At 40.8% G+C, this 23004-nt stretch overlaps 1 protein-coding gene across 1 annotated transcript; it reads left to right on the forward strand.

Moving 5' to 3' along the window:
• Positions 1 to 1858: 1858 nt before the first annotated feature.
• vcam1b (vascular cell adhesion molecule 1b) lies at positions 1859 to 22945 on the forward strand. Its single transcript, XM_023292997.3, has 10 exons — positions 1859 to 2060; positions 6388 to 6690; positions 10462 to 10767; positions 10892 to 11152; positions 11788 to 12060; positions 14618 to 14893; positions 16888 to 17190; positions 17917 to 18189; positions 20686 to 20946; positions 21067 to 22945. Exons 1-10 carry the CDS (start codon positions 2015 to 2017, stop codon positions 21225 to 21227), a joined length of 2463 nt encoding a protein of 820 aa, XP_023148765.2. The 5' UTR covers positions 1859 to 2014; the 3' UTR covers positions 21228 to 22945.
• Positions 22946 to 23004: the final 59 nt, after the last annotated feature.

A 23004-nucleotide genomic window follows, 5' to 3' on the forward strand; every position in this document is an offset into this window, starting at 1 on the left:
GGCCGTTAGTCCCTCTGTCTGCTATCACTCACTCTGTAGATTAATCAGCCACGCACAAGGCAATCACCCAGACATGTGACCCCATCACATGACCATATTCAGTCTGCTGCTTCATCTCAATTCACTCTAACAGATATTTAGAAACTACATAAAGTCACAAATAAAGTTGTTTGTCATAAGTGAAAAATCACTGGGGTGATTTTTTTTGCCATCTTCGAGATTTTTCTGAAATAGCTCATTGATATTACAGATCAATGACAGTGAATGATGGATGACTTCTCATTCGTAAAATCTCTATCTTTTCTCGCTCCAGTTTCCTACAGTTGTTTTTCCCCTAAAACATTTCATTGTTGAAATATTATGAGACAAGCTTTTCAAGATGAAACTGATGAAAAATAACTTTTAAACTCATCAATGTCCTTTGTGAGTAATGAGAGAAGGAAAACAAGGAAAGACAGCAGACGAGAAACAGAGAGAAGAGTAGGGTCCAGAGAGAAGGAGAATAAATAAGCAATGTTCCAAAGCAAAGGAGAGAAAATCACATAATGAAAGTGAAAGACATGCTTTGCACTGCATTTGCAGGGGAAGTATAAAAAAACATGGAGGAAAAAGGGATTCAATAAAGAAAGTAAGAGAACAAACAAAAGGCAAAGGGGGAAAATAGGGAGGGAAACGGGAGGAAAGGAAGAAGTGAAAATGTTATAAAATCAAGAGGGGAGAGAACAGACAGCAGGAGAACAGAAAAATATGGGTAAAAAAAGGGAATGTGCAAAACAAAGTACTAAAAGTGAAAGTGATAGGAAGACAGGGAAGAGGAAGAAGGGAGAAGGAAAAAAGAGGGAGAAGAAAAGATGAAAGGAAGAGAGGGGCCAAGGAAGAACATAGGCAAGAAAAGGAAAGGAGAAAAGATAGAAAATAGAAGAAAAAAATTTGAAAACTGGAAGAAATAGCAGGTGGAAAAAGATTCAAGAAAGAGGGAAGCAGGAAGATGAAGTCAAGAAGAAAAATAAAGAATAAAAGTGACAGAGAGATGCTTTGCAGTGCAGTTTAATAGTATGTCTGCAGCACCAGAGGACCCCCACCCATAGGACCACACTTCCAGGAGCATCTTTTTCTAGCCAGTGCCACCTACCACAATGGATGATCACTAAAGTGCATAACTTACTATTTTAAAGGATGATTTCACTCATAATATACTTAGAATTTAAAAGGTTTATTGACAGAAAGTACTACTTCATGTCCAAGTACCTATAATTTCAAAGCTTTATTCCACCCGAATAGTGCTTTTTAACTAACAAGTTCAGGTGTACAAAAAAAATTAAAAAAGGCATTTGGTTCAAAAAGAACTGATAAAGAACCAAAAAATGATGCCTGTATACAGTAAACCTGAATAGACTTTGACTGTATTCACATGGCCCGTCCAAATATTACACATGATAAGGTGGTAAAGTCTATGTACATTTCTTAAATAAATGAATGATTGTGTATTTTTTGTGAATCATACATAGGATATAATTTATCCAGGTTGGAGTTAATTATCATCATCTGGAGCTGGGCTGACAAAATTACGCTCACAGTCTAGCAGGTATGCAAATGAAGACATCATAAATGCTAATAACTTTATAGAAATAAAATAATTCACGGTCAGTACTCGTGTTGTGACAGCAGTCCATCATGACGAGAAACGCTGTTACTTCCTGGGGCACCCCACGGCCCTAGAAGTGTGGTCCTATCTGCAGCAGGCACGCTCCACTGGTGCATCCTGAGACAGGGTGAAGTGCCCCATGTGTCCTGCAGAGGGCGCTGCAGACTGTCAGACAGCCAGACATAAAGGGCCGCATCATCAGACGGGTTGTTTCTTCAAAGGGGGCGTTTGGTTGTTCAGAGGGGGGATTTACAGACCATCTGTGTTTCATGTGTCGAGCTGATTTTCTGCCTCAGACACTGAGACAGCAACACAAAGGAGACGCATCCATTCATTCATCAGTGGACTGGAACCCTGTGAGCAGTGAAGATGGATTTGTTGTTTGTCTGCAGGAGCTTTATTCAGCTGATCTCAGGTAAGATTCGTGACATGTCTCTGTTTTCTTTAGGTGTTTTATTGAATTTACTGTTTTTCATTTAAAGTCTGTTATGATGCAATTGCCAGTTAATGAGCACGTGACAGAAATGTGTGTAAAATATGAATAATCATAACAATAGAAACTGGATAACAGCAGATATCCATGAGATGAAAAGAATATTAGTGAACATAATATGAAATACTTCAGCTAAAACAGATTTGGGTTTTTAGAGTGCAAGGATGTCATCTGTGTGTTGGTTGGAGGGTTTATCCTCAGAACCCACCTGCCAACTTTCTGCCTCAAAACAACACACTGAACCTCCTTGGCTACTGGTACAAGGTTTAGCATCATGCCCTGTGGGTTTTGATCCTACTGATTATAGGCATTCCTAATGTCAGTTTAGGTTTTCTAAATCAGGTGACTCCACAAAGGGTCATAACTCAGATTTTGAGGAACCTAGTTTTCTTGTCAGTTTTCACAGTTTTCTTGTATGTTGATTCTGTTGCTGATTGTTCTTTGTCTCCTTTAATGATCCTGCGTAGAGCTGCAGTGGAATGTCAATGAATTGATTAGTCAATCTGTAGCAAATTCTAGTTAAATCTGAAACCTGCTTTCAGTTTTAAGAGTGGATTGGTCATTTTTAAGTGAAAACACTTTCTGATTTTCTTTGTCTTCTATCACAAGCTAAATCCCTCACATAACACGACATTTGAAGATGGACTCATCTGATGAGTGTTTTTCAATGTTTTCTGATGTTTAATCGACCAAATAGTTAGTCGGTTGATCAAAACAGTAATCAGCAGGCTCATTTATAATGACATTAATCCCTGCTTGCAGGTATAATCTGGTGTGAAGCTGAGCTGATGCATGAGAACTCATATACTCTAACGTTTAAAAGTTTGGGCTCACTCAGACAAATCCATGTTTTCCATAAAAACTCACAATTTGTGTGGTAACATAATTGCACAAGGGTTTTCTAATCATCAATTAGTCTTTCAACACCATTAGCTAACACAATGTAGCATTAGAACACAGGAGTGATGGTTGCTGGAAATGTTCCTCTGTACCTCTATGTAGATATTCCATTAAAATCAGCTAGAATAATCATTTACCACATTAACAATGTCTAGATTGGATTTCTGATTCATTTAATGTTATCTTCATTGAAAAAAAATGCTTTTCTTTCAAAAATAAGGAGATTTCTAAGTCACCCCAAAATTTTGAACGGCCGTGTAATTCCAGGCTCAGACTACAGGAGTTTCAGGCTTTAGCCCCGTTTCACCTCTTTATCAATCACATTTTTATTTTTGTAGTGGAATCCAGTGGTGGAAGGTATTGTGCTCATTTTGAGGTACTTAAACTTTCTTGAGTACTTCCATTTCATGGTACTTTATACTTCTGCTCCACTGCACTTATTTGATGGCATTCACTGCTTGTTGCTTTGCAGATTTAGAGCATAATGAAAAAAAAATATTAGCAAATTAGAGTAGGATAAAATTCATTTCATGTACTTTAAGCAGATTTTGTTGCTTATGCTATACATTAACTTAAAGTACCAGTGTGTAGGAGTTGGTTTCAGTTATGAATAACCCTCAGCTCACCCTCCTCTTCCAGACATGAAGGAGAATGTACGGTTGCTGCTAAAAACATGAAACGTCGTCTCTGTGGTTTGTTCATTCTAGGACATGGAAACATGGCAGTGCAACATGGCAGATCCCGTGGAGGAGGTCCCACTCCCTCTGTAGATAGGAAGGGAACAAAAACACAACTATTCTTATTTTCACCTAATAATCTTTGTATTATATTCCAGTTCTGCCAATGGAGCTGCTTAAATCCTACACACTGGGCTCTTGCTTAAACTTTAGACTGCAAGACATTCCCTTGTGCCAGAGCGTTTGTATACTGCAGTATCACTGCTTTTACTGAAGTGAAAGTCTCTCTTCCAGAAGAATCACATCAGCTGCATGACACGTTTCCATTCAAGTGGACAGGGATGCAGCTAGAAGTGGTTTTAAAGTTTGTGGCCCTTGAAAGCAGCACTAACACTCTGAATATCTTCGCTGACAGCTTGAAGGACCCCTGGTGGCTTCAGGGTCTCTTCAGTCTATAAGCTTTCCTCCAAAAATACCAACATCAAACAGAAGAAATCTGAGCGATAAATCTCAACACAACGTTTTCAGTTCAAGCTGCAACTGCTGATTAGTTTATCTGTTGATTTTTTTATTGATTAATTGATCATCAGTTTCGTGTATAAATGTCAGGAAACAGTGGAAAATGTCCAGAAGAACACCTTTAAATGTCTTACTTTGTCAAAAACCCAGAGAGGTTCAATTCACTGGTAGAAAACAGAAAAACACAAACTCTGATACTTTTGAGAAACTTGTATATTCAAACAGTTACAACTTTTCTTGCCATCAACCAACTGATTGATTGACCTTTTGTTTGGACTTCACTATCAACCAGCTACCCGTTAGCTTTAATGTCAGCAGACCTCGAGCTGCAGGGATTCAGTTTGTTCAGACCTGATACTCTACATTATCCCAGCATGATGTGACGATGTTTCAAAGGGCTTCTCGTCATGTCAGGAATGTTTGTCTTTCTCAGTCTTTGAGTGCCTCATAAATGTTCAGTGGGGCTGAGGTCAGGTGATTTTGGAGGAAAGTCCATGACAATCAGGACTTCTTGATCTTCTTTGACCTTTAAGTCAGACCTTTGAAGTGTATTTGGGCTCTTTTTCCTGCTGCAGTAAGAATCCTGCTCCACAAAGAGTGAGGGTTGGAGAGCATGTCTATGATTAAAGCAGCAAACCTTCAGCACTTGAATCTTCCCAGTATCATGTTTGACTGTGGGTTTGATCCACTGTGGTATCATTCTCTCTCTCAGAATGTGGACATGTCTGTTTGTCTGTCCCTTTGTGTTGACCCTGTGATAAACTGGTGACCTGTCCAGGATGTACTCCACTTCTTGCCCACTGCAGGCTGGGACAGACTCCAGTCTCCCCTTTGCTCAGAATTACAATCTGACTTTTGACACCGTCACTTAATTTGGACGCCATGTTTCCTACTATCACAATGCTATTGAATGAGCAGTGTTGTGCTGCAGGTGGATTTAGCTGAACAAGTCTTTGATGGGTCAGTTAGATCCAGCTGAGTGTTCAACAGAAGGATGCAACTCAAGACAATGTGACCTTTAGTTAACATGGTCAGTGACACTAATCTGCTTTAGATGGATTGAAGACTGAGAAACAGAACATGTCAGAACCTTTTAAATGTTTCTAATAATCAGACTATATTATTAGTTCCAGGTTAATATAAATACAATATAAGATTTAACTCCACTGAATATCAAACAACATGCTGAGGTTAATTGGTGATTCTAAATTGTCTGTAGGCGTGAATGTGAGTGTGATTGTTTGTCTCTCTGTGTAGCCATGTGATAGACTGGTGACCTGTCCAGGGTGTCTCCTGTCTTCACCCTCAGTCAGCTGGGATAGACTCCAGCCCCCATCACCCTAATGAGGATTAAGCAGTGTATAGATAATAGTTGGATGGATATCAAACTCACATAATACAACATATTAAAAGTATTTTAACAACACAAGTTCCATACAGTAGTGTGATGAAGGACGGCCAGAAAAGGCCAGCTTAACAGACAGTTAAGACATTGGCCAATCAGAGGCCATTACACTCTGCTGCTCTGCAGAGAAGAGCTCTGTTTTCGTGTTCGTGGACGTTTCAGAGGAGAGTGTTTGCTGGGACTGTTCAGACGTATATTTGGTTTTGCTTGTCATTTTCTCTGTGTGTGTGCATTCTACCGGTATGTTGAATATGTTCTTTGTTTATATTTAAGATGATAGTTGTGGTTACATGTTTATGTAATTTTGTATACTTATTGTTGGCTTAATTCTATTTGTTTCTTGTTAATAGAACCACACATAGAGATGCATATATGCAACCTCTGTAACAGAGCATAAAGAGTAAAGGAGAAAAAGGTGAACACCTTGTATTGCATTCTGATCGATGCCCCTCTGGCGACCACAGCTTATTGGACGGTGAAAATTCATACAGTCTTTGAATCTGCAATACCAGTGGGAAATATGCCAAGTGAACATAGCATTTAAATGATATTGCACAGTGGTACATTCACTACTGTTGTATTCTGTATTGGCATGGCATATCTGAATAAAAACTGAGTTTAAATACCAAACAACTCCTGTTTCCACCTTTAATTCGCTTTAATTAGAAAATACTGAACATGAGCTGCATGGTAATGTTATTGTTTTTTAGTCTCATTGTTGTTTTTATGTTGTTGTTTTTATCCTCAGCTGTGTTGCTGATGTCATCATGGTGTGTTCAGGGTCTACGTGTGGACATATCTCCCAGGAGACCTCTTTTCAGGGTGGGCACACGTCAGCAGCTGGTCTGTTCAGTTCAGGACTGTGCAACAACGCCAAGCATCTCCTGGTCTCTGCCGGGTGACCGACCGCTGACCGGCACCATCAGCACCAGCAGCACTCGCTCCATCGCAACATTTGACCCTGTGACGACGGAACATGAAGAACTATGGCAGTGTAAAGTCAGCTGTGGAGAAGAAAACAAACACATCAAAACCTCAGTGAAGGTTTACTGTGAGTACACGCAGAAACACTGCAGAGGTTTTACATAGGATAAACTCTTTTCTTTTTGTGTGTTTACTTTGATCCTCTTTGTATCAATATGGCTTTAGAGATGGGATTTTATGAAAACACAAATTAAGGAAGAGAGGAAGAATGAAGCAGTTGGTAACACTTTGCTGTACAGCTCTGTAATGTTCTAGAAAGTAATGACAGGGAAAATAATGTTTGTACCACCCACCTAAACATTGCCGGTCAGGCAACTCCCCCCACACCCCATGACAACAGCAGTCCTTGAAACCAGTTGCCACCCCGACACACTGCAAAAACTGCTCATGAGTGGCCCAGGGAACACGACAGAGCTAAAGTGTTCACCCGGGTTCCACACTTCCCAGATCCAAATCTTGAGCCTGCATACACTGCCTGTCCAAAATATAAAAGTCACAAACTTTAATATTTCATTGGACTGCCTTTGGCTGTGAGAACGACACTCATTCATCGTGGCATCATTTCAATAAGATTCTGCAATGTCTCAGCATTGATTTCTGTCCAGAGTTGCATTCATTTTCTGCCAAGATCTTATATTGATGATGGGAGAGTCGGAAAAGCAAAGTCCTCTCCAGCACACCGCTAAGATTCTCAGTGGGGCTGAGGTCGGGACTCTGTGGAGGCCAATCCATGTGTGAAAATGACGTCTCATGCTCCCTGAACCATTCATTCACAATGTGAGGCCCATGAATCCTGGCATCGTCATCTTGGAACATGTCCATGCCATCAGGGAAGATAAACTCCATTGATGGAAAGACCTGGTCATTCAGTATATTCAGGTAGTCAGCTGACCTCACTCTTTGGGAACATAATGTTGCTGAACCTGACCAACCCCAGATCATAACCCTAACCCCTACAGGCTTGTAGGCATTAGCCATGATGATTGCATCACTTCATCCACCTCTCTTCTTACCCTGATGCACCCATCACTTTGGAACAGGGTAAATCTGGACTCATCCGATCACGTGGCCTTCGTCCATTGCTCCAGAATCCAATCTTTATGCTACCTAGCAAACTGAAGCCTTTTTTTTCTGATTAGCCTCACTGATCAGTAGTTTACTTAGAGCTACACAGCTGTTTAGTCCCAATACTTTGAGTTCCCTTCACACTGTGCATGTGGAAATGCTCTTACTGTCACTATTAAACATAGCCATGAGTTCTACTGTTGATGTCCTATGATCATCTAAGAGTTTGTCCCGACCACATTTGTTGGTTCACTACTATCCTTCAGGTTTTAATAATACATTGGACGGTTCTTAACCTGATTTTAGTAGTTTCAGAAATCTCCTTAGTTGTTTACTTTGCTTGATGCAGGCCAATAATTTCAACCCTTCTGAGACAGATTAACATCCTTTCCATGACCACAGGATATGTCTTCTGACATGGTTGTTTAAGAAATGAGAAGCTCTTCACTGCATTAGCTAGGGTTAAATATGTTGTTGCCGCTGAAACGTATTCATCACTGCAATAATTGTCCAATGGAAGGCTCTTAACTATTTGCTTAGTTAAATCCAAGTGGCAAGGGCTGCACAGTGGCGTAGTGGTTAGCACTTTCGCCTTGCAGCGAGAAGATCCCTGGTTCGCGTCCCGGCTTTCCCGGGATCTTTCTGCATGGAGTTTGCATGTTCTCCCTGTGCATGCGTGGGTTTTCTCCGGGTACTCCGGCTTCCTCCCACAGTCCAAAAATATGCTGAGGTTAATTGATTACTCTAAATTACCCGTAGGTGTGAATGTGAGAGTGATTGTTTGTCTATATATGTAGCCCTGCGACAGACTGGCGACCTGTCCAGGGTGTCCCCTGCCTTCGCCCGAGTCAGCTGGGATAGACTCCAGCCCCCCCCCGCGACCCTAGTGAGGATTAAGCGGTGTATAGATAATGGATGGATGGAAATCCAAGTGGCAACTTTTTTTGGACAGGCAGTGTATATATGTATATCAGAAGTTCAAACACACCTACACATTCAAGAATTTTCCTTTATTTTTTACTATGTTCAATCATTCAAAACTGAAGACATCAAAACTATGAAGTAACACATCTGGAATGATGTTGTTAAAAAAACAATGTTTTTCATATTTTAGAATCCGCTGTGGCTTGATGACAGCTCTACACACTGTTACCACTACTTAAAGCAGCTCCATGAGGTCATTACCTGGAAATGTTTCCAGTTAAAGTGTCAAAAGTCAACTATTGAAATGTCTTCCTCCTTAATGAGACTGTGAGTTGAGTTGAGTTGAGGTATTGTTGGTATACATCGGACAGTCCTGTTCCGCTTCTGCAGTAATCCAGATGGGATGCCACATTACTGAAAAATCCATAAACCGCACCATGATTTGAGAAAATAAATGGCAGTAAAAAAGCACATAAAACTGCAGCAGTGAATATTTAGTAGACAATTTAACAACAAAGAAACCTGACAGACATCATGACAAATTAAATATCAAGAATTTAATGTGATGAGAGTATGACTGTTTTTTATTTAAAAAACAATAAGAAAATTAAAAGGCACCTTTTCAGGTACCCAAGGCACCTAGTATAGTACATAAAGCATAAAATAAAAAGTAGAAATACAGTCAAAGGAACAACAAGCACAGTTAGTAGGTAAGACTGAACGACAGTCTGAAAACGTAAATGTCCCAGTGAGTCGTAGGGAGTTAAAAATCTGGAGAGGGGAATGTACACCTGCCCAGTGTCAGAGGAGGATTTTAAGAGTGGGTGTAGCAGTGAAGGAGGTCAGAGAGGCAGTGAGGAGCAAGAGTGTGAGGTGACTTGTTGCTTTACTGGGAGCCAGTGTACTTGGATGATGGATGGGGACTTTGTTGTGAGGATCTAGTCGAAGTGAGAACTCTGACACTGAACCCAATCCAGGATTGGAGACTCCAGATAAGACTCCGTTACAGTAGTCCAGGCAGGAGGTGACATGTCTGGATGAATGTTTCAGCAACAGGATCAGAAAGTGAAGGTATAGAGTGGACATATGCAGATTTGGTGACAGATTTGATGTGTTCCTCAGAAGATAAGGCATTGCCTGGAACACACCCAGGCTGCAAACTGTGACAGGCAGCTGATACTACCATCAGTTACTGGAGATAGATCTCTAATATTGTGTAGTAGCACCTTTGAAGCCAGAACCGTGAATCTTCACTGCATTTTGTTGTTGGTAAATTTGGGAAGTTTGATGAGTGCCGGTTCCTGAGGTCACAGACACAGTTGGAGAGGGATTGTGGAGGACATTGGTTTGAAGATGAGGCAGTGCTTGTGGATTATCTGTCCAAAGGGATTTAAACAGTCGCAGTTCCAGCACTGAGCCCTGGACCACTCCTGTTTAATATCTACAGCAAGTTTTCAGATTTTTAATAGATACTGTGTATCATCCCATATCTGTACTACTTTTTCCCACTGAATACGCATGGCTGTTGTTTGGAACGGCCATTAAATCTTCAATTTAACACAAAAATCCTATCTTTTCTGGAGCCTTCAATATCATCACGGGATTTTCTTTAGCAGAATTCTCATTTTGCTTGTTGTTAACAAACTAACAGTTGCTTGTTGCTACTATTCCATGGTTACTGGGTTAACTTCATCTGCTGAGGGAGATCATTTGATATGATCCACAGCTCCAGAGAGGGTGGAGGTAACAGTGACTTTTCTTGATGAGTGTTTAAAATGGTTGGTTGTTTGCCTGCATGTTTGCGGACAGATAAGTGTCTGTCCTAAAGTGTCTGTCTATTGTGTTCCAGCCCTCCCATCATACCCTGCGATCTCAGGTCAGGACCAGCTGAGATTAGGGGCAGAGTCCATCCTGTCCTGCCAGGTGTCTGACATATACCCTCCTGAGTACCTGGACCTCACCTGGCTTAGAGGAGACACCATCCTGCAGAGTTCCAGGGGAGATGCTGGATCCAGCTCAGTCCAGTCTGACTACAGGTTTATGCCTCTGAAACAGGACTCAGGAGTGAACATCACCTGCAGGGCCACACTGGAGCTGCAGGACCTACCAGCAGAGAACAGGTCCAGAGAGACCACCATCACTCTAAACCCTCTCTGTGAGTCTGGGCTGGGTTCTGAGTCCTCTAGTCTAAGGGTTGCTGTTCACGTCCTCCTGACTGAGACACCACAGTAGTCGGTCTGACAGATCTAAGCCCTGAATCTTCCCCCTCTCCTCTGCAGATGCGCCTGTTGTCACGGCGATATCAGACTCTATGGTGATGATGGATGGTTCTCCGCTCACTCTCACCTGTTCGGCGGAGGGAAACCCTGAGCCAAATTTCACCTGGAGCTTGAGGACAGTGGACGGCCAGTCTCTGTGGCAGGGTCAAGGCAGTCAACTTGTCCTCAAGGCAGTGGGACTGTCTGATGCTGGGCAGTATGAGTGTGAGGCGCGAAACACAGAAGGAAACCACACCGCCACTGTGGACATCACTGTACACGGTGAGACTGAAGCTCCTGTTTCATTCTCTGCACTCTTAAGCTTTGTTGTCTCGTTACTGTCCCCTTGGTGTCTCCTTATTGACTCTGTTGTCTCCTTATAGTCTCCTTGCTGACTCTTGATTGGCTCCGTATTGGTGTATTTGTAGTCTCTGTTTTCACCACATTGTCTTCTTTTGTCTGTATGTTTTCTCCTTTTAGTCTTCCTGTTGTCTCCTCTTTGTCTCACTGAATGTTTTTCGTTTCTTTCTTGCTTTCTTATTGTCTCCTTATTGCCTTTTTGGGTTCTCCGTGTTGTTTCATTATCTACTTACCCTAACCCTACTGTCTCTTAGTGCTTTAATTATTGTCTCTGTTGCGTTGTTTATCTCCTCTTCCTTTACAGTCTCTGCAGTCTTGTGTTGTCTCCTTATTGGCTGCTTCTCGTGTCGTGTTTCTTTGTGGTCCCAATTTTGTGTTGTCAGTGTCTTCAGTTAGTCTTCTTGTTGACTCTGTTTTATCCTCTTAAAAGGTTTTAGTTGTCTTCTCTTTATCTCATTGCTGAGTCCTTATTGGTTCCTTGTTGTCTACCCACTGTGTCTTTCTCGTCTCTGCCGTGTTTACCTGTGAGCTCTAACACACCTGCCTGCCCCTCACAGCTCCACCCACCAACACCTCCTTGTCACTGAGTCCAGGTGAGGAGGTGGTAGAGGGTCAACAGGTGACGTTTACCTGTCGCTCAGATGGAGCTCCTCCCCCCATACTGGTGCTGAGGAGGAATGGAGCGGAACTTCTGAGATCTGACAATGCCTCCTCATCCTCACTAAGCTTCAGCCTTTCCTCCGCCCTGCTGGAAGACTCTGCTCTCTACCAGTGTGAAGCCTCCAACCAGTTCGGATCCCAGCTGGTGTCCAGTTCCATCACTGTCAGAGGTACTTTTACTTCCAGTTCAGTTTTAAGAATATTTTCTCCAGTTTCTCCTGCATATGAATACTTACACCACAAATGATACAGGATGACACATGGAAAAGATGAGAATATGAAACAGAAATCCTCCACCAACTGGTTTTAATAACAAGCTGCAGTTCCAAGTATGTTTACATGTGTTTGTGTTTGAGTGAAGAAGTCTCATTCAAACACAAACAAAACAAAACACAATATTCTGTTAACTAGTGAAATTTACTAATTTCAAGATAAAACTGACCTGTTAAAATTTCTTGTTACTGCCATAAAAATCCAGCCCCTAAAAGAACTGTGTAATTAGCAAAAACCTGTGGATTTTCATGGAAGCAGTGTCTCTGCAGTGTTTATGTTGTGAATAGATTGTTTCTGGTAGGAGATGTCTCCTATCCTTTGCAGCAAAGCCAGTTTGAATTACAGTTAATTATGTAGTTCTTTCAGAGTATAATGAGCAGAATTAACTTTGCCTCCTGACATACAGTGTTTGATTTCAAAATGTTTTAGCAAGCTTATTGGTTAATCTTTATTCATGTATGTCCAGTATAAGAGGAAGAAGAGTTTTTATGATTGTGGTAAAACAGAAAAGTGTTAGTTTCTTCTGGTAAATGATTTTCTAGATATACTATTAAAAGCAATATCAATAGATCCTTAGTGCTGTAATAGAGGAGCTTCTCACCTTTGGTTCTTGAAAACATTTAATTTCTCATCCAAGATGTTTCCTCAGTTCTCACTGTCTGGTGGGGAGTTCAGGTTTATCTTCACCCTCACTTTAAGATGTTAATGATAGTGAATCTGTCTGTGGGGGGATCTCAGGACTGTTAAATACCTGACACGTTGTGTCTTAGACCCCCTTCACTGTTCAGTGCAGGCTGTTTCATTTAACATAGATGGCTTCCTTCACTCCTCTCTTAAACTGTCTGTCCTCTCTATCCAGACTGAGAAGAATGGTGTCCCTTGTCCTATAACTGCAGGTGGACTCCTGAGTCTTGTCCTGAGGAGCTGCTCTCCTGAATTGAGCAATATGCTTGTGGAGCACTTGTTCTTTAGTCTCCCTTCAGTGTTTTACTGGCTCTGAAAAGCACTGCTATGTTATTTTTGAAGAAAATCCCTCTAAAGTCCCCAGATACACCAGCTACATATAACATGACAATGTTGTTTTGCCTGTTTTCTTCTCTCTGATGTTGTGCAACTTTTTTCCAGATCTCTTATTTGACTTCATGAAAGCCCATTTGGAATAGCTACAGGTTTTCAGTGCTTCCTTAGGCAACGCAAGTTTATTTATATAGTACAATTCATACACAAGGGAATTTAAGATGCTTTACAATGGCAAAAAAATGCATCGCAGAACTTTAAAATTAATTATAAAGATGATTTAAAGGTAGACATTAAGACATTAAAATAAAATAAATAAATCATAAAAGTGCATTAAAAGTCAGAAATCAGACTGAGCATCTAAGAGGAAATTGTACTAAACAATCTGGTTTTCAAGCCTGATTTAAGAGCTGACAGTTTGAGCAGACTTCAGGTGTTCAGGAAGTTTGTTCCACAGGTGAGGAGCATCATAGCTGAATGCTGCTTCACTGTTTTTGGTTCTGGTTCTGGGAACATGCAATAAAGCTGTCCCTGATGGCCTGAGGGATCTGGATGCTTCATATGGGGATAATAAGTCCAGGATGTATATTGGTCCAAGACCATTCAGTGCTTTGTAGACCAGGAGTCAGATTTTGAACTCTAACCTTTGACTAACAGGAAGCCAGTGTACTGATTTGAGAACCGGTGTAATATGGTCCAGTTTCCTGGTGTTAGTTAGGACTCTGATAGGTGTGTGGTACTTTTCTTTTCCCTCTGCCTTGGTAGAGACCTTCTTCGCCTGGGGCTGTAAGGATCTGATCGCTCATGCTTATGCTCCAGTGGGTAGCGGGAATAAAACAGCAGGTGTTGGTCTTTGGTAGATTTCCTGTGAACTTCAGCGTTGAGGCTTCCGTCCTCAGTGTGCGCAGCACAGTCCAAAAAACTCAGTTTGTGCTGAAATTCCACTTGTGAACCTGATGTTGCTGTCTACCGAGTTCTACTTGTTGGATTTTGATTTAGACCCAGGTTTCATTGACAGATCTGAATCAGTGGCTATGAGTTGTTCCCTTGAAGAAATTCAGCACTCTGCTTTTCACTTCCTCCATGTGGAGATTGGCCATAATGGATGAAACTCGATAGCACACGGTACAGCTGGGATTTTGTCCTAACTTGGTTCTGTTGTTTAAAGAGCTGTCTTTAAATTATTGTCTGATGGTCTCCACAGCCCAGATGTAGATATACTTGGGACTAGTGAGGCGACATCAGATGATAGCATACTTTCATCTGAGGCTACTTTCACTTCCTGAAAGTTGCTGATTAAATCACCAATAAAGTAAATAAAAAAGATTGGTTCCACAGATGAATTAAAATCCCGACGGATCATTTAAAAAACTGAGACTTGATTTCAGAATGAATTTCAGTATCAGCTGGATCAGTAAAGTGTTGTTGTTTCCTCAGCTCATCCTCTACAGGTGGAGGCGAGTCCTCAGGTCTCAGCAGACCGAGGTTCAGCTCTGATTCTTACCTGCAAGGCCTCCGGATGTCCCCACCCCCCTGCCCTCACCTGGAGGAAGGCAGACCAGGACCAGAGTGTCCTGAAGAAGACGCAACAGCAGGACGGAGAATCTCTGCTCCACCTGCAGGACCTGGACCTCCAGGATCAAGGAGAATACCACTGTGAGGCCAAGTGTGACTCCGTCATGAGGACCAGATCCATCCAGGTCCACATTTACTGTAAGTCGAGGACACCTTAAACACCTGACAGCAGGTCTTAACGACTTTACTGATAAAATTATGACTTAAATAATCACATTTAGACAGAGTCTGAGACAAAGTCTTTATTTTACGAGTCCTGTGTTTTCCAGATAACTTTCCTCATAATGTCCTGAAAATTTTGTAAATATTTATTTGTTAATTCCAGGGTAATGAAAAAAGCAGCAGTGTGTGAGGTTATTATTAGATATTATTAGTCAGACTGTAATGAGACCTCACAAGTTCTAAATACTTTTAAAAAGCTGAAAGAGGAAGAAATACAGAGATCTTGAAATAAAGTGAAATGTTTCTTTACAATGAAGATTGCGGTCACTTGTGTAAGTATTAAAATCCATTGTTTGGTGTCTCTTTCTGAATGTTCCCAGCAGTCCGGATACTAAAGTAGCTCAGCAGGAGTCAGAGTTCTGGTCTCAGAGGTTTAATAGACAACAAATACTGCTCATAAATCAGATATGAGGCTTCTGTGTGGGCAGATATCCTGAGCTGCTTTGAAGTCTGAGGGGAGTGTAGAGAAAAAAACATCCACATATGATTAAACAGAATTTAGTTTCATAATGAGAAGTTGCTGCAGGTCTTGGTTCAGTTTGTTTGGACACATTCAGTCCTGCTGCTCTAACAGCAGAGATCAGAGGTTGGAGAGTGTTACGCTGTTGCTTTAGGGTTACAGAGCAGCAACATTTTCTCACACAGCTTTGCTTTTGACAGACTGATGGGGTGATAAACTATATTTTCCCGCAAGCCTTTTCCACTGCTAACTTTAAAAACACACTGCTCCCAAAAATACTTACTAAAGTTAAAAAATAGTTCCAACTAATGCGTTTTCCTCCTGTATGAGTAACGTTTACTGCAAACTACAGTGATAATCTGTTTTCGAGAATCATGTAACTTTTTGTGGAGGTTTTTTCTGGAGGAAAAACTCCAAAATTCTACTGTCAGGAAATGACACAACAGGGGAGAAAGATACCAAATACTCCACCACCCACGCACACATATTTACAGTTTCATCTAGCAGACGCTTTAATCAAAAGTGACGTCCATCTGAAAGTAGATACAACGCCAGCAAGGATCTAGTCAGAAGAAAACAACCTGGATAAGAGCCATAAAACAAACATTTGCCCCCCTGACCACTTTAACTAACACACTGTGAAACCCTCCCACAGAGAGACAGAACAGATGACAGGAGACAACATTTCCGACAGTAATCCTCTCATAAAGAGGCTTCATCAGGCAGCTGAGCTTCAGCAGTTTGACTCAGTTCACACAAAAGTTCATGCACTGGTAGCAGGAACATGAACCCCTTTTAGACATGAACTTCATAACTGTCATCTGAGTCCTTTAGTGTTTAGCTTTGGCCATTCTGATATATCTGATATACCTAAATGTTGATTACATCTGTATCTGACCCAAAAGCAACAGCTGTAGTTTCTAAATCTATAGACACCTTAATTTTTGCTTATTATTTGAATAAAGAAACTGAAGTTAATCACCTGCAGTTACTGATCTGATATAACAGATGATTCTCAGCAGATCATAGCTGGCTTTCTTTCAGGACCTGCATGATGTCATTAGGATGGACAGCCTGCCACCAACTTGGAGTTTAAGAGTTTAATTTGTCTCTCTGTCTGTAACAGAAAACTCAGTGTTTCCCTCATCTTGGGGATATTAGAGAGGGCTAGAAGTAAAAATCCAAACTGAGTTTTATGTCATTTCTGTAATATTTTCTGGTCAATATTTCAGTGGCAAAGAGGTCTAACCCACAACCCAAATATAACGTTAGAGTGGCACTTCCAATGTTAGACCATTCTTGAAAAACTTTGAATCCATTTTTTTCAAAAACTGCAGACAGTGAGTTAGAGCATTCCGCTTCCAAACCCTTCAACAAATGTACAGCTTTCACTAAACTTGCTTTCTAGAACAGAAGTTATACACAAATCTGTGGTTCTTCTTCTCTCCAGCGTTTCCATCTGATCCGGTTCTGGAGGATCCAGGTCCTGTGGTGCTGGACCAGACGGCGGACTTTCACTGTGATGTCCTTAATGTCTTCTCACCCAATCAGCTGAGGATCCGGTGGTTGTCGGGGAACACAACGCTGATGTTGGAGTCATTCAGGTTCTCTGGTTCCTTACAGAACATCTCATCAGTTCTTCAGCACCAGATTGAGGAGGATCAGCAGGTCCTGACCTGCAGAGTAGAACTGCTGATGGAAGATGGGGATGTGTGGAGGTACAAGAGGACAAGTATCTCTCTGCAGGTCCACTGTGAGTGTCTTTATTTAATATGATGATAATCTGGATTTCAAGGATTTAAGGCTCAGGTTTACTGTGAGTATTCATCCTCAGGCCAGCTCCAAGCAAAGGAACAGGTCCAGAAACCACGCCCCAAACGCTCACCCTCATCCTGATTTGAGTTTAATAACGTCAGATTCAGGTTTAAATTGTTTCAGGTTCAAGTACTAATACATTCAGATTTAGGTTTCATTAGACCCGATTTCCTGGTCTTGTTCATTTCAGATTGAAGTAAGCCCTGACTGTTTTTATTAAATCCAGGTACAGGATTTACTAAACTGCAGGTTTTAATCAATCCGTGGTGAGGCATTTGTCAGAATTATTTCCACCAGGCTTCACCTTGTTATACCTCCTCAGTCTGCCTCAGCCAACACAAAACTTATAAAACCAGGATGCACTGACTAAATCAGGTCAAGCTTTGCTTTTACTCTTCTCCTGAATTTCCAAAATAGAGTTTTGTGATTTAACCCTGGGGTTTTGTTAACTATTAATTCTGATTCAGTTAAACATGTTCAGGTTTTCATCTCCTAACCTGTGATATTTAATCAAACCCAAACTCAGATTAAACTAGCCTCAAATTTAGATTTAGTTAAGATCACATTCAATGTTCATTTAACTTAATTTTTGTTAAACTCAGATTTAGGTTTTGTTAAAGTTAGATTCATGTTTTGTTAAACTCCTGGTCTTTTTGTGTTTTAGATCCTCCAAAGACAACCTCCCTGTCACTGAGTCCAGGTGAGGAGGTGGTAGAGGGTCAACAGGTGACGTTTACCTGTCGCTCAGATGGAGCTCCTCCCCCCATACTGGTGCTAAGGAGGAATGGAGCGGAGCTTCAGAGGTCTGATAATGCCTCCTCATCCTCACTAAGCTTCAGCCTTCCCTCTGCCCTGCTGGAAGACTCTGCCCTCTACCAGTGTGAAGCCTCCAACAAGTATGGATCCCAGCTGGTGTCCAGCTCCATCACTGTCAGAGGTCAGATGCTAAATAATCATAATGACAAACTTTATTCTTATTGGACCGTGCATTCCTGCCTACAGCTTCCCCACTTTGATTGAGGACTTCCTTATTTTTTTCTGTTTACATTTACTTTAGTGTAGAAGAAGCCAAACTTCTTCTGCCTTTTGTTGTGTGTTTTTTTCTCTGTTCTGACAGCTGTTATCAGAGAAGTCCACTACTCACTCCTTCACAAAGACACCAGCACAAAAATAAACTCTGACTGTACAGCAGACTGATGAGTCGAAAACCTCAGCTCTCATCCTGCCCTTACCAACTGATCACACAAAACTGGACTGATACCAACTGCAGCTATGAGAGATCTAGTTATATTACAACAATAAAGGGTACCCAAAGCTGCTGTACAATGAAATTATCAAAGATAAAACTGCAGTAATACTAAAAGCTTATTTTCATTGTGAGCCTCTCAAGAATAAAGTCAGGTGAAACTGTTTAAAAACAGGGAAAATACTTAAAATATAGATCAAACAAGCAAAACAAACCTACTGGATTGTTTGGAACTCTTGTAACTAATTAGTTAAACAACCTTACATGTGGCTGAAAAAGATAAATAACCTGGGCCGAAATGTAGATTTGACCTTAGTGAAGGTCGCTGAACATACTAAGTGTAACATGCATTTACATTAGGAAAATTAACCAAATATACACTACCGTTCAAAAGTTTGGGGTCACCCAGGCAACTTCATGGTTTCCATGAAAGCTCACTCTTTTACTTGTGGTAACATAATTGCACAAGGGTTTTCTAATCATCAATTAGTCTTTCAGCACCATTAGCTAACACAATATAGCATTAGAACACAGGAGTGATGGTTGCTGGAAATGTTCCTCTGTACCTCTATGGAGATATTCCATTAAAAATCAGCTGTTTCCAGCTAGAATAGTCATTTACCACATTAACAATGTCTACACTGGACTTATTCATTTAATGTTATCTTCACAGAAAAAAATGCTTTTCTTTCAAAAATAAGGAGATTTCTAAGTGACCCCAAACTTTTGAATGGTAGTGTAAGCCTAAAATTGTGATATATTCACCAAAATCGCTCTTCTACAGGTTTCAGTCAGAAATTTCCAAAAATAAACAGTTTACACCTTTGTTTTCAAAAGTTTTTTAGCACAGCAGAGAAGCTCTAACTGACTCAGCTGTGAGCAACAGTCATGTAACAATAATCCAGGCAAATTTTGGTTGAATTGTAATCTGTGATTACACAGAGTAGAGAGGATACTAGTATGGGAGCAAATTAGAAAGACTGAGAGGAAAATAAAACATCAATAACATAAATGCGGCATGACTCAAAAATAGTTTACAGAGGATCAAGGTGTCAGCGTTTTGTTGGAAGACACATTTAGCATGGTGAAATGTCTTTCTACCATAAAGTGAGTGAAAAACAACAAGTTTGTAGAGGATGTAAAAATGTAAATAAAAAAAATATGTGTAGCATGTAGTGTTAGCATTTACGTGTCACGTGTTAGGACAAAAAACACCCACAAATGTCTTGGGGTAAGACAGTACGTAAGTTGCTACGACATCCAGTCATATGACAGGTTTGTCCAGTAGTTCTAAGTATAACTCTTACTTGTTTTTAATTTCAACGTCAGCAGCACAATTTCAATATAAATTCACATTTTAATAGTTTATTTTTCTTCAATTTACAGCCATCCCTGAAGAGTCCTTTAAATACATAAAACCCAACAACAGAATACATACAGAGTATGTATCCAAACAAATCTTCCTCCATCATCATTCCAGTAGTTAGTCAACAGTGGGGATGACTGGGAAGTAACTGTCTGAGTAGGTTAGGCATTTCTTCACTCTTATCTGTGGAGTTCAGAAAGAAGGATTTTGTTATTACTCCCTTCCATTGTAGAAATCAGCCATCAAATAAGCCCAAACACAGTTATATGGCTAAAAACACAGCAATATTGAGTAGGATAATCACTTAGTTTTTTTCAATAAAAATGTCAAATGTCTCTGGTGCCTCAACAAAGTCAGCATCTTTGCATTTTGGTGCCAACTGAAAAGATCAAATCTCAGAATCCCGAAGTCTTTTCATTTTTTCCCTTCAAATTTCATATATTACACAAAATGAAAATACATCAGGAGAATATGGCAGAACAAAATGAGAGTGCATTAAAACTAGCAGAGTGCAATGTAGCACCAACAATAAGCTATAGAAGTTGATGCTGAACACTCCAACACTCTGCTTGCCGAAATGCCACAAGTTCTTTTTTTTTTTTTTAACTTGCTAGACGATAGCCAAACATCACATTTTGTACTTGTGACGTTGTCTTGGATTGCTTAAGCTGGTGAGCCATGTTTGTTTACAACAGCGTTGGTGACATTTGTATACTTTTCAGTGTTTTTTTCTTTGCACATGCTATTATTGTCACACAGATGCAAAAGTAACTCAACAAAGAATGGTAACTGTAACTCTGATCTGGTCTCTTGTTTTCTAGCTCCTCCGAGGAACACCACAGTCCTCATCCTGCCATCTATGGTAGTCCAAGAGGGACAAAATGTCACTGTCTGCTGCCAAACCATCAGTTTCCCACCATCAGTTGTAATTCTAAAGAAACTGACTAATGGGACGGAGCTATATTCCAGCAATGGCACTTTCCTGTTGGTCAACGTCACAGCCAGAGACTCTGGGCTGTACCAGGTCAATGTGACCAACGACCTCGGATACCAGGTCAAAGTCTTCAGCATCAGTGTCAGGGGTCAGTCACACCAGTTCAAACCAGTTTATCATTCTGTTTCTTCTGTCTATTTTGAAATAAGACAGTTTGGCAATGGGTTTAGCAACACAAGCTAATTCATCTTCTACTGTTTTTGTGCAGAGAGAAGCACTGCACTTCCTCCCCATCTAAGCGTCATTATCATCCCAGCCATCTGTGTTACCACTGGGCTAGCAGCTTCTGCTCTGCTCCTCGACTACCTCAGGAGAGCCAGGAAGAAAGGCTTTTATCAGTTGCCCCAGTCTGCTCCACCTTCAGCCTGAGGCTAACACCGGACCAACTGACTCATAGATATGTGTAATGAATTCCAACCAAATTTAAAGTGTGGCTACCGTGTCTCTAAAGTTTGGCTGCTCTCTCCCAAAATGTGGTTACTGAAGTCCAACAACTTATTAGCACAGGTGATTTGTGCTTCCAAACATATGGTTTTGATAATGCCAAAATGTGGGTTTTTAATGTCCCTGTATGTGGGCACTGGTTTCCATCATGTGGCTTCAGTATCCCAATATGTGACCTCCACATCCTGACCAGTTGCACCACCTACAAATATGGTGCTACTGTTTCCTAACATGTGGCTACTAGGGTACAGCATGTGGCTACCATGTTCTACAACCTGTGGCTTTTAGATTCCAACTGGTGGCTAATGGGTCCTAACACATGGCCACTCACCTCCATTACTTGGCTTGTATTGCAACATGTCACTGCCACCTTTGAGTATGTGTCTCCCAGCTCACATGTGGCTATCAAGTTCCACTCTTTGAAAACCACATCTTCACAAATTTTGCTACTGTTTCTGAATATGTGGCTACCAAGGCTATACGAAGCGCTACCACATCCCATGGTGACCACCTTGTGACATATGACTACCTTGTCCTAATGTGTGACTTTGATGTTGTAATATATGCCAACACTCAGACGATGCAGCTACAACCTCCAAACGAGTGGCTACACTGCTAATACATGTGAATATGGGGCTACCACCTCTCAACAGGCAGTTCCTCGGTCCGAATACATGGCTATCAGCTTCAAACATATGAAACAATGTCTAATAACTCCAAAAATATGATGTTAATTTCCAAATAACTGATACCTTGATATATGAGGCTATTACTGCCCAAAATTTGGCTATCATGATTCCAAAATATAGTTTTGATATTCCAAGATACAACTAATACTTTAAACATGTGGCTACCGTGTCACAAATGACTAGTAGCCTACAATACCTGGCCACCACATCTCTACATGTGGCTAACTAATATGAACACATATTTGCATCAGTCCAGCAAACACGTGACTGGTGTCCAAGCACAATCATACCACACTAACTTTTTTCATAACAATCAAGTGGCTGGCAACCACCTCCTAATTCGTAGCTACCACATCCAAAAATATGCTTTTGATGTTCAAACCTGTGACTACAACCTTCCAAGATGTGGCAGCATCCTTGCAATATGTGACTATCAAATCCTAACATTCAGTTGGGATACTCCAGTATTTGTCTGGCACTCCTCAACTTCAACAGTCCCACCTGAAAAATAATGGAGAACATGACCAACTGCTCAACAGGGCGAAATGATATGAGCTGCAGATTTTTTTTTAATTTTTTTTTTTTTTTTTTTTTTTACCAGATTCTGTTTAATCAGTGACTCAGTAAGTCTGAGCTTTTTAAAAGTGAACTGTCCCTTTTACGGCTCCTCGTGAACATCCAAGCTGAAAGCAGCTTTTTAACATTCAGCCTGTGACTTACTGCTTGTCCCACTGGTGGTGGAAAATAGACTAAACTCAGGTGACTGAGTTGCCTGAAATCATCTAAAAGGGTTTTTTTTGTGCTTCACTTTCAGTTTCCCTTAATCTCTGTTGGTCTGGTACAGCTGCATCTTCAGTGTGTATAAAAATAGGTTTTCTTGGGTTTTGTGACCTGAGTGTAGATATGTGTAAAGTTTCTTTTTGTTGGCTTTCATTAAAGATATTTATTTCCTAACGCCTCTCTGGAGTAATGTCGGAATGTGATATAATTTCCTGGGAATGTTTTTACTGGGA

The sequence above is a fragment of the Amphiprion ocellaris genome, chromosome 2 (genome assembly GCF_022539595.1).
Source record: "Amphiprion ocellaris isolate individual 3 ecotype Okinawa chromosome 2, ASM2253959v1, whole genome shotgun sequence".
Classification (NCBI taxonomy): Eukaryota; Metazoa; Chordata; class Actinopteri; family Pomacentridae; genus Amphiprion; species Amphiprion ocellaris.

What these genes read in the sequence shown, in the direction of transcription:
- vcam1b (XM_023292997.3), top strand. Translation starts at nt 2,015, where the DNA reads ATGGATTTGTTGTTTGTCTGCAGGAGCTTTATTCAGCTGATCTCAG. An exon ending in TATCTCTCTGCAGGTCCACT is followed by an intron (nt 17,191 to 17,916) that starts GTGAGTGTCTTT and finishes TTTGTGTTTTAG; the next exon opens with ATCCTCCAAAGACAACCTCC. An exon ending in CAGCTCCATCACTGTCAGAG is followed by an intron (nt 18,190 to 20,685) that starts GTCAGATGCTAA and finishes CTTGTTTTCTAG; the next exon opens with CTCCTCCGAGGAACACCACA.